The sequence below is a fragment of the Dysidea avara genome, chromosome 3 (genome assembly GCF_963678975.1).
Source record: "Dysidea avara chromosome 3, odDysAvar1.4, whole genome shotgun sequence".
NCBI classification, from domain to species: Eukaryota; Metazoa; Porifera; class Demospongiae; order Dictyoceratida; family Dysideidae; genus Dysidea; species Dysidea avara.
Window position 1 is genome coordinate 1,003,615 of NC_089274.1, and position 19,399 is coordinate 1,023,013.

The 19,399-nt window shown below is 37.6% G+C and overlaps 2 protein-coding genes across 2 annotated transcripts in view; one reads left to right on the forward strand and one right to left on the reverse strand.

Moving 5' to 3' along the window:
• LOC136248729 (E3 ubiquitin-protein ligase HECW2-like) overlaps positions 1-10,252 on the forward strand; it is a 21,104-nt gene extending 10,852 nt beyond the window's left edge. The window contains exons 9-19 of the mRNA XM_066040518.1: positions 852-954; positions 1,009-1,198; positions 1,246-1,404; positions 1,651-1,764; positions 1,813-1,965; positions 3,834-3,932; positions 3,982-4,108; positions 8,356-8,617; positions 9,733-9,818; positions 9,872-9,984; positions 10,041-10,252. Of these exons, the coding sequence (XP_065896590.1) occupies positions 852-954; positions 1,009-1,198; positions 1,246-1,404; positions 1,651-1,764; positions 1,813-1,965; positions 3,834-3,932; positions 3,982-4,108; positions 8,356-8,617; positions 9,733-9,818; positions 9,872-9,984; positions 10,041-10,152 (1,518 nt within the window). The 3' untranslated portion in view covers positions 10,153-10,252. The remainder of the gene's footprint in view (positions 1-851; positions 955-1,008; positions 1,199-1,245; positions 1,405-1,650; positions 1,765-1,812; positions 1,966-3,833; positions 3,933-3,981; positions 4,109-8,355; positions 8,618-9,732; positions 9,819-9,871; positions 9,985-10,040) is intronic.
• Positions 10,253-12,775: 2,523 nt separating this feature from the next.
• Positions 12,776-19,367, reverse strand: LOC136248735 (Bardet-Biedl syndrome 5 protein-like). Its single transcript, XM_066040525.1, has 15 exons — positions 19,210-19,367; positions 19,128-19,152; positions 19,021-19,078; positions 18,910-18,975; positions 18,803-18,852; positions 16,273-16,400; positions 16,122-16,224; positions 15,881-15,913; positions 15,739-15,834; positions 14,797-14,859; positions 14,664-14,750; positions 14,568-14,618; positions 14,274-14,357; positions 14,195-14,218; positions 12,776-12,967 (listed from the first exon to the last, which is right to left on the reverse strand). Exons 1-15 carry the CDS (start codon positions 19,272-19,274, stop codon positions 12,860-12,862), a joined length of 1,041 nt encoding a protein of 346 aa, XP_065896597.1. The 5' UTR covers positions 19,275-19,367; the 3' UTR covers positions 12,776-12,859.
• Positions 19,368-19,399: the final 32 nt, after the last annotated feature.

A 19,399-nucleotide genomic window follows, 5' to 3' on the forward strand; every position in this document is an offset into this window, starting at 1 on the left:
CGCACACGCACACACACAAACATAAACACACACGCTCGCGCTCGCGTACACACTAGGTGATGACGACGACGTCAATGTTGCTTCTAATTGGAAAATGATTGAATCACACACACACACACATGCGCGCGTGCACAAACACACACACACGTGTAGTTGCAACATTCTGTGCATAATGTCCACATTAAAAACCAGAAAAAAATGTTTAGAAAGCAGACTCCAAGCTGGCAAGAGGTTGTCCATTGAAGAGAAGGACAAGAAATTGAGCCACATATTGATATATCATGGTCTGTTAATGGCTGGTGTTAAATATATTGTGTTGTGGTTTCGGTTATACAATCCTACAGACCTTCAGCACTTGTGCTGTAAAGCATTAATAAATAAACTAGTGTCCATTTGGTTCTACTTGGGGTACTTTGAGATAATGAGTTACTCTCTAGAATTCCTATGGATATAGTTACATGAAAATAACAAGGAGAAAACATCCTGACCACCTGGTAGACTCCTGTAAGTGTTTGAGCGTAAATCGGATGGCTGCAGGTTCAAGGCTACCTAGGTCCAGTCATGGATTTTTTCTCCTTTCTCCAACTTTTCAAACACACCTTAAGTAGCTAAAGTCTTTGAGCAGGCTGTAGGACCAGGTGTCCTACAGACCTTCAGCACTTGTGCTGTAAAGCATTAATAAATAAATAAAATAAATAAACAACTATACAAAGGGTCTCTTATACAGTATTGGGTAGTATGATTGATACACACCTTGAGAGCTCTGAAATGCATAGTTCCACTGCACCCTGACAATTGCACTCACCAATATTTGTATGTTTAACTGTATCATAGCTATGATTTGTTCACAGTTACGTCGAGGATCTCGTAACGAGTCAGGAGTGGTAGAGGAAGAGCAAGATAACGACTCCGAAGCAGTCACTCCTTCTAGTACAGCTCCACCGGAGACACAATGTACGTTGGCCAGTATAACTTAGTAAATTGTTGTATGCATTCTACCTCTGACAGTGGCATATAATGAGATGGTGGTCAACTTCTTACGGAGACCAGACATATTTGATCTCATCCCTCGACGTTTCCACCAGCCCATTATGCCAGACTTGCGGGCACTCATTGAAGCCATACAAATGGCTGGCACAAGTGCAATGGATGAGCTGGCGTCACGCCCACGCATGCTAGACCTAGCCATCATACTGAGGTGTGGATCATGTGATCCAGTGTGGTGTTGATGATTTTTTGTTGTAGCTTGTTTGATCGAGAGATCAACAACCCTAACTTGTTGTCAGCCCCTCGTCAACACACTGTCGCTCCACTGTCTACAGAGCGAAGAGCTTTTGAAGAGAAGCTGAGTGCCTTTAGGAACCAGTTGGATATGCTGGGGTTTGCCCAGAGTGCAAGAGTCAAGTTAGTCAGTTGTATCTATGTAGCACCAAATTGTGGTAAGGTAGAATTTTTTATATTGAAAAATAAAAAAAGCATTTGCTAAACATTAACAAGTGCAGAATTTATTATCAATGTTTTGTGCTTTGCATTTAAACTCTAAACTGAACATTTCGTGTACTTTGCATGTTTCTTTACCATGTGGTACCTTCACTACTCTGTATCCCATATCTCCATGTTCCATACTTCATGCTACATATTCCATACTAGGTTCTATATACGACGAGATCACCTATTGGAAGATGCATATGAACAAGTGATTGGTAGCAGGATACGTTACTTACAGCGACGCAAACTGGACGTTGTGTTTGTTGGAGAAGAAGGGTAAGGTGTTGTGCTATAATTAGAGTAATATTATGCACAGTGATACAGGTTAGACTATGGAGGACCATCAAGGGAGTATTTCTTCTTATTATCACATGATATCTTCAATCCATATTACGGCTTGTTTGAATACTCAGCTGCTAATACTTACACTGCTCAAGTTAGTCCAACCTCGTCCTTCATTGAGAACAACTTAGACTGGTATGAAGTGATGTTTCTATAGTATTTACTGTACAGCGGATTATGTGTCTAATGTAATTGAAGCTTGAAATATCTGCTAGGAGACTGAAATTCTTATGTTTTGCTGAAACTGTCTTGATTCTAAAGTTAATCCCTTTGTGTCATTCATGTAGCTCTCACAGAAGGCTGCTGCTTTTGTACCTTAGAAGCCTCTGTGTGGTGGTCAGTCAGTCAGATCACAGTAACTTTACCAGTTAGGAAACATTGTAGAAGTTGAGTAGACTGTCATAATATCCATACGGTCATTTATTTATTTATCGAAAATTGAAAATGATTATTCAATTAGCAGTGTTGGGCAAGTTACTTTGTAAAAGTAACTAGTTACATATTACATATTACTTGCAACTGAACTATTTAGTTACAGTTACATATTACCCATAAAATAAAGTAACTATAATATTACATATTATATTACTTTGTGTCCACAGCCTTAAGCTGTCACGTGTGAAATTACCACCTTATCACGTGACATGATTGCGTTGTTGGATAATGTGCAAATCTTGGTTTAAGTAAGAAGCTGGTGAATAAGCTTCATTCAGTAGGCTTCGTTACTTCGTTGTGGCTAGGCGTTACTCATAGGATAAGTAACGAAATTAGTGACTTCATTACTTGTAGTAATATTAATACGTAATATTAGACTCGTTACAGTAACTATATTACTTAGGTAACGCGTTACATTTGTAAGTAAAGTACCTTGAGTTATATTACCTGTTTTTATAGCGTATTTCGTTATATTACTTAGTTACCACAAAAGTAATAATATTACGTAACGCGTTACTCCCAACACTGTCAATTAGTGTATATTCTATTAGGGGCCAATAACAGATAACAGTTCAGTTATTATTAATAATGAGACCAGTGGATAACTTGAAGGACTACTTATTCTGATAACTGGTTATAGTTTAGTTGATTAGTTAAAGTGTATTATAAATAGCTAGTAGTATATTTGTTTATATAATCCAACAAGGTAACATGCAAAACGTAATCTTGTAAAAGAGCTGTTGCTTGTTAGGAATTTGTGAGGTCAGGAGTGAAGGCCATTCTCAATGGTTGAATGTAGAACAGAAATGGTTTGCTAGGTTAGTCCCTTCTATAAACTTGGTCAAACTTCTTAAAATTCATGACTAATCTACGAAAAATTGATATTACACTTGTTCAAGTATTCAGTGTTTGTTTCTAACCATCCCAGCTGCTTTTGATAGATACTCATGGTGGGTAAACCGTGGTGACTAAGTAAGAGTGTTTGCTGCCATATTGTTATTACATCTCACAAATGGCAGACTAGTAATGGTTGTTAACAGAGGAGGTTGGAAGTGTGCACGTGAGTGAGCCCAGTGGTTTTGTATTGAAAGCGTACTGAACCTCCTTGAGTGCTGAAATACCTTTCAATTGATGAAATGCGACAAACAAATGGCATGTTAAGTCCAATAAGCCCTACTGAAAAAAGGTAGTCTTTTAAACTTAGGCACCATAGAAATCATGCGAGATCTCACACCAGGCCATGTATGTGGTAAATATCTTTGTTGGTGAGCAAAAATGGCAGAGAGAGGAGTCCCACTTGAGAAAAATAGAAATAACACCCAATAAGTCAATCGACCACCACGACGAAAGTTAGATATGAGTATCAAAGCCACCATTCAATGCTGTTGCCATCCTTCAATGCGATATTCCACCTTACAATCTCAAGAATGTAATTAAACAAAAAAAATTCATAGCACCTGTTATGCTTCCAACCTCCTCTGGGTTGTTAAGAACTTTTATAACTCATGCCACAATACATTTCACATGCTATTATAGTAACTGAATTGTCATTGTTACTTGTTCCACAGGTTTAAGTTTGCTGGTAGACTGATAGGCCATGCCATAGCTCAAGGCTACTTGTTAGACGTGTTCTTCACTCGACCATTTTATAAGGCTCTTCTCAACCAGTGAGTGGTTACCATGGTATATGTCTGGTTGTCATGGTGACACTTGTAGGCAGCCATCTTTAAAGGACCTGGAGTCAGTAGAGCCAGAGTTCCACAGTAGCTTACAATGGATACTAGATAATGATCCTGAACCATTGGACCTCACCTTTGTAGTGGAGGAGGAGGCTTTTGGGGAGGTGTGACTTGTAGTGCTGTAGTTATTCATTGGACCCCCGGGTGAAAGCATTCACACACCCAGCCAAATGCATGCATAGAAACCTTGTTAATAAATATAGTACCTAATGAGGCTGCCATATTAACGAGGTCATGCTATGTTTGGGACCTACTTCATTATGCTTTTTGAGCTTCCAATTATTCTTTCTGGCAATTCTTTTTAAATTTACCTATTATTCCCTAAATTATTCCTGGGATTTGTGCAAAAACAAGCACACTGTTGAAAATTAGTGTAAATTTATTGCAGTGTGGTGCAAAATTCTTAGTACTGAAACAGTGCAAGCATAAATTAAAAACAGTTGAAATGATTGAGGTACTCTAATAGAGCAGTCACTACAGAGTTTTACATAAGTGACTGCTATATTAGAATTATGGACTTGAAGTTGACAGCTCTATTGGAGTATAAGTGACCACTCTATTAGAGTATAAGTGACCACTCTATTAGAGTATAAGTGACCGCTCTATTAGAGTATAAGTGACCGCTCTATTAGAGTATAAGTGACCACACTATTAGAGTATAAGTGACCGCTCTATTAGAGTATAAGTGACCGTTCTATTAGAGTATAAGTGACCACTCTATTAGAGTATAAGTGACCGCTCTATTAGAGTATAAGTGACCACTCTATTAGAGTATCTCAATCGTTTCAACTGTTTTTATGCTTGCGATGTTTCAGTATTGTATCCAAAAGATTTTTGCACCACACTGCAAGGAATATTTATTCCTAGAACTCATCCGAATATTCCCCACTACTTATTATTCCCAAAATTATTCCGGCATAATAGACGTGTCCCTAATGGTCACTATAGTGAGGTGGTCTTATTAATGAGATTTCACTGCACTTATATAATTTAAAATAATAAATTATACACATGTGTGACTACTGGGATTTGGAAAAACAGAGTAGTATGTGCAATTGATGAGACTAAATAAAGCAGTAATGTAGACCTTTATGCTGTAGCCAGCAACATGAACCACAACAACTGCTGAACTAGTGATAGTGTTTAAAAGTCACTAATTAAACTATTCCTATATATAATTTTAGGGATCAAAAAGTAGTGAAACAAGGGAATAGCAAAAATGTAATGAAACAAGAGAGGTTGCCTATACCTGCAGATATATTAATGGCCCTACCCCAGTCTTTATACTCTGACTGAATTAGGGATTAAGCATCCATTAGTATATAGGCAACCTCTCTTGTTTCACTACATTTTTGCTATTTTTTTTATTTTTATTCTTTGATCTTTTCCTTCTACTTGTTAGTTTACTAGTTATTACTAATCAACCACGTATACTGTATCATATGAAAGAATGGCACCAGGCATGTCATAAATTAATTTTGTGCCTGAACACACGCCCCAACAAAATAGTATAGCGAGCGGCATAGCCCCCAAAATTGGCAATATTGTGTACTTTTTCATAAAACCATGAAACTTTCCACATAAATAATACTCCTCATGACATGTAATTTTAGATATAGTGCCATCTCTGGTTTGACTATTGGTGACTTTTACGGCCATTTTTGTACAGAATTTTGATCATTTTTTGTCTTTAATTCCCTGAGGCAGTAATTAACTTGTTAAAAACATTGTACCAGACAAAAGATCTTGTTGATAGAAACAACTTGGTTTTTATTTGAAGTCAATAGGTGATTTCATTACAAAGTTATGATCTTTTTTACTAGTTGCAAAATTTGATAAATTTACCTGCCCTCGATGTGTGAATTACCTGTGAGCAGATAATTATGCTTAAATTTATCAAATTTTGTAGCTAATAAAAATACTCATAACTTAAGATGAAATCACCTATTGACTTCAAATAAAAACCAAGTTGTTTATATCAACAAGATCTTTTGTTTGGTACCATGTTTTAACAAGTTAATTACTGCCTCAGGGAGTTAAAGACAAAAATGGTCAATTTTCTGTACAAAAATGGCAGTAAAGGTCACCAAAGGTCAAATCAGCGATGGCACTATGTCTGAAAATACACCTACTATTTATGTGGAAAGTTTCATGGCTTTATGAAAAAGTGCACAATTTTTTGGTTATGCCACTATACTAAAAAGTGCAGTGGCCATTATGCTTCATCTTCAGCCATGTTCCACCTGTTACACAGTGTTACAGTGGAGAACAGTACGAGAAATCACTATGGGGAATACAGGTGATAAGAGTAATAATAGCTACCACCACAGCCATGGGGAAGCTGTATCTTGCTACCACAAACTGACACCTTGCAAAACAAACACACACACAAAGGAGGACAAGGTAAGTCCATGGTGTGTATATTGCGATCGGCATGTCTCGGGATGAAGCGACATGGAACTCTGCAAAAATCAAGCCCGTGGCCATATGCATTATTGAGTTATGATTGGCTGAAGGCATCAATTAGTTATTTAGTTAGTCCATGATCCCAGTACTACCATACTGAGTTACTCCTGTATCATATGTAAGTAAAGGCATTGTAAAATGGCATGTATACTCCTATGCACAACAAATTTCATCATAATGAAAAAAATTAACTGTTGCCCCTAGCAACTCAAATTTTACATTATTTGTAGGTGTCATTGTCTAAAATCACCTCTCCAAGTTTTAAAAGGATTGCACATATAAGTCATGAGATATGACATTTTGAAGCTGCAATTTTCCCATACATTGTAGGCAACAGTTGCCCCTTCTGGGAAATCACATAAATCATGGGATTCAAAAATATCATAACTTATGACCTATATACACTATCCATTTAACACATTGTTGACATTCACACCTACGAATTATGTAAAAATTGAGATATAATTTTTAATGAATTTTTGGTTATTGCATACGTTACCCAGAAGGGGCAACTGTTGCCCCAGAAAACTGTTGCCCCCTCACATGGATATGTATGTATGGGAAAACTACAAATTTCAAGATGTCATATCTTAAGTGACACATATATGCTATCCTTTTAAAATTTGGTCCAGGAGAAGTTACTTTAGATATTGTCATCTACATATTATGCGAAATTCAGGTTGCTAGGGGTAACAGTTGTTAGTATTATATGCTATGAAGTCTTATTATGAAATTTGTCTATTGTTTTCCCATATAATTAGAGGAGAAATTTTGTGCAAAATGTCTCTTTACTATATAACCTTACCCTAATACTACTACTACTACTAAATGAGGCTCCTAATTCGTATATTGGGTCAGCTACAGGCTCATGTACATTCATGTCACAAGACTATACTATAGTTACATATCCACACACTAGTACTGTAGTTACATATCCACACACTAGTACTGTAGTTACATATCCACACACTAGTACTGTAGTTACATATCCACACACTAGTACTGTAGTTACATATCCACACACTAGTACTGTAGTTACATATCCACACACTAGTACTGTAGTTACATATCCACACACTAGTACTGTAGTTACATATCCACACACTAGTACTGTAGTTACATATCCACACACTAGTACTGTAGTTACATATCCACACACTAGTACTGTAGTTACATATCCACACACTAGTACTGTAGTTACATATCCACACACTAGTACTGTAGTTACATATCCACACACTAGTACTGTAGTTACATATCCACACACTAGTACTGTAGTTACATATCCACACACTAGTACTGTAGTTACATATCCACACACTAGCACTGTAGTTACATATCCACACACTATAGTATGTTCACGTTGAGCTGAATCCTCAAAAACATTTAATAACTCATGGATGCAATTACACACGATCTTGAAATTTGGCTCATTTGTAGTACTGCTTGATCCGCTAAAAATATTTCAAAATCTTGTTGTTCAAATGTTTGATATAATATTTACGGCCAATCAAAATTTTCACAATACATTTCCTATGGAGAAGCCATATAAGTACAGTGTCCATCAGAGCCCTTTCCCGACCTTGTAATGGAGCCAAACCGTACATGTCTGTTGTTGACACCTTTGCTGTTACCAATAATCATCTGGTTGGCAGAAATGTTAACTCTGCTGAGAAAAAATCCACTTTTAATTTTTAGCTGTTTTTCAGGGTTCAGCTCAACGTGAACATACTATAGTACTGTAGTTACATATCCACACACTAGTACTGTAGTTACATATCCACACACTAGTACTGTAGTTACATATCCACACACTAGTACTGTAGTTACAACACTACACTACACTATACATTCAGTTTACGACATTATCCTCACTACTTTATAGTTGGTAGAGAAGGAGCTGAAGCCAGATGGGCTGAACATCCCGGTAATGGAAAACAATAAACAAGAGTACATTGACCTGATGGTAAAGTGGCGTATGGATAGAGGTGTATCCCAGCAAATGGACAATTTGGTGAAGGGGTTCAGAGAGATCATCCCTCTCAGTTTGGTGAAACAATTTGATGCTCAAGAATTAGAGTTTGTCATTGCTGGCACAGTTGAGGTTGATGTGGGAGACTGGAGGAACAACACAGAATACAGGAATGGTAAGGATGATGGTTGTTGTGTAGCTCCAGATCCCACCCACTGCATTGAGTATGGTCTGGTGACTATACTTCACATTTTGTAACTAGTTGTGTAGTAGACCAGACCATATGATTGCCATGGGACCCTAAAATGTACCACATCCAATCAACACATTGAGAGACTAGATATGCCAAGAAATATAACAATGACTAACCACATTAATTGATGTGACAAAATTAGTCACCACTCAGTGCTCAAATGATTAAGTCTTTATTTTTGTAATTGATTGTCAAGTGTGGCTTGAAGGTGTGGCATTTAACTAAGGAAATACAATATTTTATTTATCCCCTAAACAAAACATGCTGAATATTGAAGGCTGGGCATTGATTCTATTTCTAGTGTCATTTTGTAGTGTACCTTGTTAGGCCTGTTGTATGGATAGTTGGCAGGTGTGCTATAAATCACAGTCCATTCAATGATGCAATAGAAATCAAGCTTGTCTCTGCATAGTATATGACTAGTGATTAAAAATGGAGTAGGGTCCCAGCAATAAAAAGTAGTGAAACTAGATAATATATGAATGATGGTAGTGAATAATGGCAGCTATTACAACATTATTAAAAATCCATAGCTATTTGGCATTGTAGCATTGTGGGAAAACTCCTACTCGGCATTGTAGTAATGTCAAAGTAGGGATTTTCCCATATTGCCACAATATGCCAAGCAGCTAGGGATTTTCCCTCATAGCTACCAGCATATCTTGTTTCACTACCATTTATTCTATGTACTTCATTTTTAAATTAATAATTTTTATTGCACTGTAATAGTTTTAGTTATAGTTTGTTAACTTTTTTGTGGGGGGACTAAACAGTACTTTAGGGGGGGGGGGGGGGACCCTACTAAACAGTACTTTAGGGGGGACCCTACTAAACAGTACTTTAGGGGGGGACCCTACTAAACAGTACAACTGTACTGTTTGATAGCTTGTTTCACCATTGGAACCTAACTTCATTGTTGAAACTAAACTTTTCATTGCACTAGTATGATAAGGAACCCTAATTCATTTCTAACAGGAAATAACAAACTTTTCTTCTGTCAAAGTATCTTTGTTGCAGCCACACATTTATCTTGTCAGGTTACTATGCTGAGCACCCAACAGTGAAGCTGTTCTGGGAGGTGGTGGAGAACTTCAGCAATGAACAACGACTACGTCTCCTTCAGGTAGTGTCAACCACTAAACCAGTAACCATAGTAACATTGTTGTTTGGTTATAGTTTGTCACAGGAACATCAAGTATGCCATTTGAAGGTTTCAAGGCTCTCAAGGGGAGTAATGGACCAAAACTGTTCACCATTGACAATGTTGGGGAGCCTGAGTCACTACCAAGGTGCACATCTATATTTCCATTATTTGCTAATATATTAGAATACAATGTTTCCATAGGTCCCATACATGTTTCAACAGACTGGACCTACCTCCTTATGACAATTATGACACTGTCTTTGAGAAATTAGTGTATGCTATTGAAGAGGGGGCTTCATTTGGAATTGAATAGCACAATGAATAATTAATTATTTCTACAATTGTATATACGCAGTGAATTTCATCATGTGTGTATTTGTGCCGTGTGATAGTAATTATTTTAAAAAATGTCATTGTGAAAAATTAAGATATAATATTCATTTAGGCTTAAGTGCTGAAGATCTGTAGGACACCTACAGCCTTACCTGTTTAAAGATGGGTTATAAAGTGTGCTTGAAATTAAGGAGAAAAATCTATGACTAGAGGATTTACACTTGAATACTTACAGGAGTCTGCCTGGAAGTCAGAATGTTTTCTCCTTGTCGAGGAATTCAAGAGAGTGACTCATCTCAAAGTACCCCACATGTCTGATTAGGAGTAAACAGCATACACTATGTAAGAGATCTGAATTTGTAACTTCCACTAACCACAGATAATCATTTTACCACATCTGGTGTGAGTTGGTGATTACACCAAGGTCATAAACACTACCTAAAGAAAGGAAAACTGCTAGCTATATATCATCACTCAACATCTGACATGCTAGATCCCTATGAGGGGTGGGACAACTATACTTTGCTTTAATTTATTATATGTGCATGGTCCTAGGTAGCACTTTTACTGGGAGAAGATGACACCTCGCTGTGGCTGCAGAATGTATGCTATATATGTATTCTCGCATTGAAAATTATAACTGCAAGGAATCAGTCTGTATATGAGGTCATTGAGGTGACTACCATTTAGAAAAGTAACTTAGCTATGGGTGGCATCCCTCCCTCCCATTTTTGAGATTACACATTCAGTGGTACATCAGTCAATGTGCCTATTATGGTATACTATAGTAGAGTGGCATAGTACGATAGTTGTGCAATTTTTGATACAATTATGAAACTTTCCATATAAGTTGTACTCCTTGTGATATAACTTTTTGGATATAGAGCCATCACATATTTGACCTTTGGTGACCTTTACAGCCATTTTTGTATTAAAAATTCATTGCTTTTGTCTTTATCTCCCTGAGGCATCATTTTGCACAGTTTCAAATTAAAGGTGCTGCTAAAACAAACTACTCAGCTATTATTTGAAGTCAATAGGTGATTGTATTTCAAAGTTATGATCATTTATATTAACCATGGAATTCTATGAATTACTTGCCCATTAGTAATTTATACCCCAAGGGCAAAGAATTTCATGACTTACAAAAATGATCATAACTTTGTAGTGGAATGAGCTACTAACTTCAAACAAAAGTCAATATAGTTCTTAGATCAATACCTTTAATTTGATACCATGTTTTAACAGTGTAAAATAATGCCTCAGGGAGATAAACACAAAAATGATTAATTTTCAGTGAAAACATGGCTCTAAAGGTCACATCTGTGATGGCTCTATATCAAAAAACATGTCACAATGTGCATAGCTTGCGAATTGTGTGGAAAGTTTCACAATAGTATCACAAAGTGTACGAAATGTTCATTCTTTGGTGCTATGCCGCTCTACTACTAGAGCAGCTAAGGAAAAAAAATTCTTCCCTTTTTGATAAAAGCACCAAACTTGGTACAATATTTACTTGACTCATACTATTTCATTAGATATGGTGCAGCTATTAGAATTACCAATCATATCAAGCTTAAAGAACCTGACAAGTAAAATCAATAGAGGGAAGTCATAGAAGTGCTCAATAGTAAATGTGCTGAAACTTTGAATTTGCATAGACAAGCAAGGGATGATCATATCTCAGGGATATGTCCATTTATGTCATTAGCTTGCAATGTTAAGAAACATGTATACAAAGCCATAGATGTGCACTTTTTGCACTGAAATATTGGCTTCATTAGAAGTGCTTAAAGACAGTTTATTTTACCACATTTTGAAAGATTTTCGCACCTATAAATTTGAAATACATTATACTTTCACACTGCAAGAACAAAGATTCTAAATACACTTGTATGGTTTCCTGACCAGCTAGAAATCGGCTTAGATTCTTAGTTTAAAAGCTTCCAAATGACATTTCCTTAGAAAATGATTTTGGCGTGGCACTCAAATGATTTTGTATACATTACTCACTTCCACAGAAAATTTGGTACTTTTATCACAAAAGTGAACAATTTCATCAAAATTTGTCACTTAGCTGCTCTACTAGCAATGACTACATTATCATTAAGATACATCAGTAAATGATTAAAGATTGAAATATAGATGAATAGATTTCTATATAATGCAGACAGATTTAAAAAAGAAGGTGGGGGGGGGGGGGATCAAAATGGCTAGTGGACCCTATATAACAAGAGTTCATACAAGTAATTATAAGGGAGACAGTATCTAAACTACATCCAGTGAGACACACTCTAACAAATTAAGTGTGTTTTGCACATGTCCACATCTTGACTGGCCGCTTCAGACGTACAGCCCAACAGACCCAGCCTTTAGAGCCAATCCTTTTCCCAAAGTTACGGATCTATTTTGCCTCATGTACTCTAGAACTGTGGCAGAGAGAATTAATTAAATTGTTGAGCAGATTTGTAGAAAGCTTTAAAATATTGTTTAACAAATAAATCACAAGTACACATCTGGAATATATATGATACGCCAAAAATAAGCAGTGAATGTCACTATTTGCAATGTATGCACTGGCTGGTAGTAGCTGTCTCAAGTGGTTATTTTCACAACATATTCTTATCACATGAATGATGTAATGATGTGATGATGTAATGACAATTGTGTAAGTGATCGGTTTGCAGTTAGTGACTAGGCACCACTTCCCATAGTGACTTTAACGTGACTCCATCAGGGGGTGTCTCTATAGCAAGACACAGTTCCTCACTGTACATCGGCTCTCTGTCACTTGACTACAATAACAGAATAATATATTACTCTATACCACACGTACCACCTTTTAAAATAAATTTAGAGTTAAGTACATGGGTTGTTTCAAGAGCAAAATGTTTCACAATTTTTACTAAGACAATTATTAGTGAAATTTTTACACAATGCAACACACACACACACACACACACACACACACACACACACACACACACACACACATACTAGTACCAACTGTGGCTATAGCAGTACCATCATTGCTACACATATGACATAATCCAACACTAATAAGATACACAACTAGTCCCATACACATCACAGCACCTGAACACACCACCCCACTGACATCGTTGTGATCACCAGCTGTCACACTGTCTTACAAATCACCACAGCTTATCAGCTGTTGACAGGGTAGCATTACAATTACGGTAACAAAAAAATTATTTGCAAACATGTACAAGTCTCCACAGAATTCCCTCCTCAAAAACAAAGGAAAGATTGAAGTTTCCCTCCTTAAAAAGTATGATTTGAAAAAATATTTTACCTTGTATAAAGTATAAAGGATACAAGGACATGCTCCACCCCTTTCCCTGATGAGTTAAAATAATATTGTAATGTGGTGACATTCCAGTACTTCAACTGATGATTAACTAACTGCTCTATTAGAGTATCTCAATGTCCACACACCCCACCAGACCAGACCAGACCAGACCAGACCAGACCAGACCAGACCAGACCAGACCAGACCAGACCAGAGGAGGTTGGATACACCACCTAAAATTATTACCCTTAATTACAATTTCACGTGACCCTCAATAGTTGCAATATAAATAAAGGGTAGACTTGATATTCAGATCACTCTTCACGTACGCTTTAAGGAGATATACTTTGTTTTGCAAAAGTGTTTAGAGTTTTAGGTGAAAATACTAATCTATTGTTTTGGGCATATAACTGATCGTGTACGTAACCATAAACAGAAATGACAATGTTTCAATGTCGTATATCGAGATTACTGTTTACTCCACTCCATAAAAACAGACTTTCATATAATATATTTTGGTAGCGAAAGTGTGCCCAACCCAACTCTCCTGATTATTGCCCTGCTTTGTAATAAGAACAGGCTAACTTCCAAATGTATCATTGTGCACAAAGTGATCTGTATAATGTAGCCACCTCAAGGTTCACAACAGACACAAACACAACTTGTTGTCATGTTAACACACTCATTTTAACACACATCATGTACAAACCTTATTTCCATCAGCATAATACGCCTACACACAGAACAGCCAATCAAACACAAGGTAATGATGTAACATCACAACTAACAGCAAATGCATCACTCTGTCCATCATCAACAATCTCCACATCATCTTCTACTGGTGAGGTGTTCAGTTCTGCCTCATGATGGACCTGTATGATGATGTCATATGAGATCATCATACTGTGAAACCTGTTTATTCTCGTTACACTGCTTGGGCCAAAATTTCCTGACCTCACAATGACACATTGCAATGGTCTGTTTAGTCAGATGACCTTACAATACAGTGACTAGGAGAACTACCAATTATGGCAAATTGGTAATCCACCCAGACTTACAGCTCTACAAGTCACATGACCTACCTGTTGTTCAGTCTCGTACTGCACACCAAATATGGGTGAGCCGGTAAACACCTGCACCATCACAATGGATATGGTCACCATGGCACCAACACTCACCCTGTGTAGTGTCTGCAACTCCTTCACAATTTCTTTCAATTTCTCATAAGGATCAATTCTGAAGCCTAAGTTGAACCCACCTCCTTGCTATGTCAGCAGTAATCATGGTTACAAAATATGTGGGTGATCTCACCTCTCGAGTCGTCTCAACTACCATCGCTAAACCAAACTTTGAGTCTCTGGTCCGAACTGCTCTCTGTAGTACAAGAAACACAAGCAGGGGAAGACATGCCATTTAGAGTAGTGTAGTGCAGGGGAGTCAGAGTAAAAGTGAAAGTGGTAAGGCTTAGCCTGGGCATCCCCCCCACTGAAATTGTATATTTTGAGATGTGCAATTTTTGGTAACACTGTAGCTGTGTGCAAGGTAGCTACTAGTTAGCTAGCTACTTGAAAAATTACTGGAGTATCAGGACTCTGCCAAAAGCACCTCCATAATACATTAACTCTTAGAACTTATCATTTGAGTTTATTACAAACTGTAAGGAATGTTTCCAAAATTGCTACAAAGAGAAACAAAGCTAAAGTTAATTATTATGGTAATTATTTTTAGAGGTGAGTAACACAGACTAAATCAACTTCAAGCTGTGCTTAGTGAAGGACAGGTTAGATAGTGTTGTTCCATTAGATGCTATAAGTATTGCATGTTCACTACCTTTGGTTTTGGCTACATCAAGTTGAAAGTTTTTTTTTATTTCCAGCTAAAAGGAAAATTAAGATACCTATTGTCAATAAGATAACAAATTTGCTTATCGAGATAATAGTAAATCTTTTGTAATCTATTGTAAATCAATTACAGTCAGATGGAAAACTTGTGGAAAGGTGTCAAACTAGTTGGGAAAGTGATAAAATTAATGACTTAACAACCACTACCTGACTATATGTCAACAAATATGTAAAACTGTGTTCACAAAACAGTCCTATGATGTCCCACCATTATCGAGATAACATCGTTTATCGAAGATAAAATGGTTGTCATTTATTGAGATATAGGTATTACCATTATCACACAACACTACTGGGTAGTGAACATCCCCTAGAATCACACTTGTAGGACCATATTGTTAGACTGGCTCACCATTTGTAGGTAAGGTATACTGACGTTGAAGGGTTCATTGATGTTAGAGTACCAGACAAATCGAACATTAGTGACAATTGCTGTACCTAGAGTACCCTGTAACAAGTCATGTGATACAAGTGGATGTGGCCATCAAGATCACCTGATCATTACACAGGTTCCACACCCCATTAACCTAGCAACAACAATGTCATAATAACAACAATATTGTCACAGTAACAACATCGTCATAGTAACATGTATATGGCTAGAAAATAATTTCTGTGGTTTTAAACTTCATCTATGAAAATTCCTATTACAGGCTCTAGCTACGTACAAAAAAAATTCTTGAAAAATTTTGTCTCTCAAAACTTTCTAGCCTTTTGCTGTAATTGTTAGGATACCGTATTATATATCTGTTCCTGTGGCAACAACTTCAACTGCTTGTTCTCCAGCAACGCTCCACGTAGTTTGACCTCCCTGTAAAGCTTTGATGTCTCATAGGCTCTGCAAGCAAACGAGCATAATATAGCTCTATCCCCTAGCCACACCCACCTGTGTACATTAAGAATTGTAGAATAGAGTTGGAAGTTTTCAGCTGATAAATTAGTAAATATGAACTCGTACTGAGCCTTGTTGAACTTGGTCAATACATGAACAGCTTCGATCACTCCTCGTAATTTCTACATGGCAATAAATATACAATGGACATTCTACAATAGTTTATGTAATACTTTCACACCTCAGATCAAAGGAGCCACCTGGACTACATTTCGTATGTAGCCCAGCTAGCCGGGGCCCAGCTAGCCGGGCTACATACAAAATGTACCCAGGCTACAACTGGGCAGTGATTATATAGACGTTGAAGCTGAAATCAATTGTGGGGATCGATTAATACTCATGTGATTAGGATACACAACTTGGATTTTACCATGAAAACCACTCAGACGGAGAGCGTTTTGTTATCCTCGCCATCCTACGAGTTGAAAAACGTTGGGCTAAGGTGAGGACTAGTGCTATAACTTATTCAACCGCACGTTTTCGAATACGGACACGCCCCCATCATGAAGCTACCACTCTGCACGGAGTAACCACTCTACAAGCAAGCTTACGTATCCCACAAAGAAAAGGGTGCCTCTAGCTGGCTTACTGCTTTACCAGTTCAAGAACATGGCTTTTCTCTACACAAGACTACCTTTCGAGATGCTCTTGCCTTACGATATGGTTGGCTGCCCTCTCGTTCACCTTCTCACTGTGCATGTGGTTCAACCTTCTCTGTTGATCATGCTCTGTCATGTTCGAAGGACGGATTTCCATCAATACACCACAGTGAGGTTAGGGATCTAACTGCTGAACTATTGACTGAGGTATGCCATGATGTAGAGGTTGAACCTCATTTGCAGCCATTACGAGACTTTCCAATATAAAACAGCTAACGTTCAGGACGGTGCTCGTTTGAATATCTCAATGAATGGTTTTTGGAGCGGCCATTTTGAAAAGTGTTATACTGATATAAGAGTCTTCAACCCACTTGTTTCCAATCTTCAATCTAGTTATAGGAAGCATGAATCTTTAAAGAAGAGGGCTTATGAATCACGACTCTGGGAAGTGGAACACAGTTCTTTTACCCCATTGGTCATGAAACCACTGTGTTTTATAAGAGACTAGCCAGTTTACTGTCTGAAAAATGGAAGGAACCATATGCAGCTGTGTTAGGTGGCGGTTATCTTTTTGTCTACTTCGCTCAACAATTCAATGTATAAGAGGAGCGAGATCTTCACAAGGTCACTATGTAAAGTGTGCTCCAATTGACTTGATTCATTCAGAGACTCAGTTTTGTAATTAATTTTATCATGTAATTCATATTGTCCTACATATGATATTGTGTTATCAAATACGAGTGTTTAAAAAACAAAAACAAAACAGCAATACCTATCTAGGCCTTTAGTGAACTCCGTACTTTTTCCATAAACGATTCAATAGCACTGATTAAAACATTAAATTCGCATAACCGAAAATCTCCATGATATCTCTAGGATATGTCCGTTCATCATAACAGAACATAATCAGAACGTACTAGCTGCTGATCCATAATTGAAAATTTTAGGTATGCATATATAATACATCCAGTGGCTGCACTCGTATTGGTTTGGGTGATCGATCGCCCTGTACAGGCTATCAGCCTGATAAGTGTTACAGCCAAAGGTGTCGATTCGCGGTAGCGCGATGCATGGCTTCCCTACAGTACGTTTGTGAACGGCAATCGTCCGTATTTTCCGTGGTGACTGGACTGATTGCAGAGATGATTCTAACACTGTTCTTCGTTTGTAATGCTGTGTAACGGGTTGAACATAGCTGAAAGCGAAGCGTAATACTTACGAGGCAATGTCGTATTTTTGTGGTAACTGGATTGTTGCAGAGGGACTTCTTTTACTGTTTTTCGTCTGTAGCGCTGTGTAACGGGCTGAACATAGCTGAAATCGAAGCGTAATGGCCACTGTACTTTCGAAGTAGTTGTGATAGCTGTGGCGCGCGTTCAGACGAAAACATTAATTCTGGTGCCATCCTTTGTTTTGATGCGGTATGCGTGGGTTCACCAGTCATAATATTGTTACAAAAAAGTAAACAGACAAGTTAAAGGAAAAAAATTAGAAATTTTAAGTTCGATTAGGGATCATAGAAAAAAAAAGTAGGGAAACAAGGGAGATCGCCTACACCTCCAGATATACTAGTGAACATTAATCCCTAATTCAGTCTTGGTCTTGGGTATAGACTGGATTAGGGATTAAATGTTCACTAGATTTCTAATTTTCCTTTAACTTGGTTAAATATTGTTTCGTGTAATATGTAATACAGTAAATTCTTGACAGCTCCCTTTGCACAATTCTGAATAGCTTGCAACCACTATGTTGTCTAAGTTATTCATAAACTACCAAGCTAGTTTTCAGGTAGAAAATTTGGAAATGATAAAGCAATGAAATTTATCTAGTCTCGTGAGACCAACACAACCACAAACACTACTAATCACACTGGTGAAATAGTTAAGCTTATATATAATTTACTTTGTCAACACAAAACAACATACCGATTGTGTTCGTTTTGTGTTAATACTGATGATGCATTTGTAGCCAATTGCTGCAAGGGAACAAGAGGGAGGAACTCACAGCAAACCTTTGTCACGTGATCACTTACACAAACTAATCCGGGATCTCACTGCCGACATCCATATCAATCGTAAATTAGTGATGTATAACTTTCCTGCGAGAAATTAGATAATAACACTGTCTCTGTAGTCATAACAACCTGTATCTCCGTTGTTCCCTTTCGTGTCTTCCACCTTATCCACGTAATCGATCTCTAGCTGTGCAGGACGGCGTCATCTAACACCATTTGAATTGCTAACTACTTACCTCTCCAGGCCTGAGGCTGAGCTGACTGCACCAGTCATGGAAATAAAAACATTATTCATTGCTGGCTAAACAATTTTCTTACGTGTTGGGAATATCGAATCTCACTTCGCGGTCCTGCCAAACCCTAGCGGGGTCGGACTCCGCCATGGCTTAATGGAGTTACAAAATTCCACGCTTCGAAATATCAAATACACTCTACTGGACGCGGCCGCCCCTTCCATTTCTAATCGAAGGGGCGGCTGCGTCAGACTAGTAGTCACATGCAACTTCCT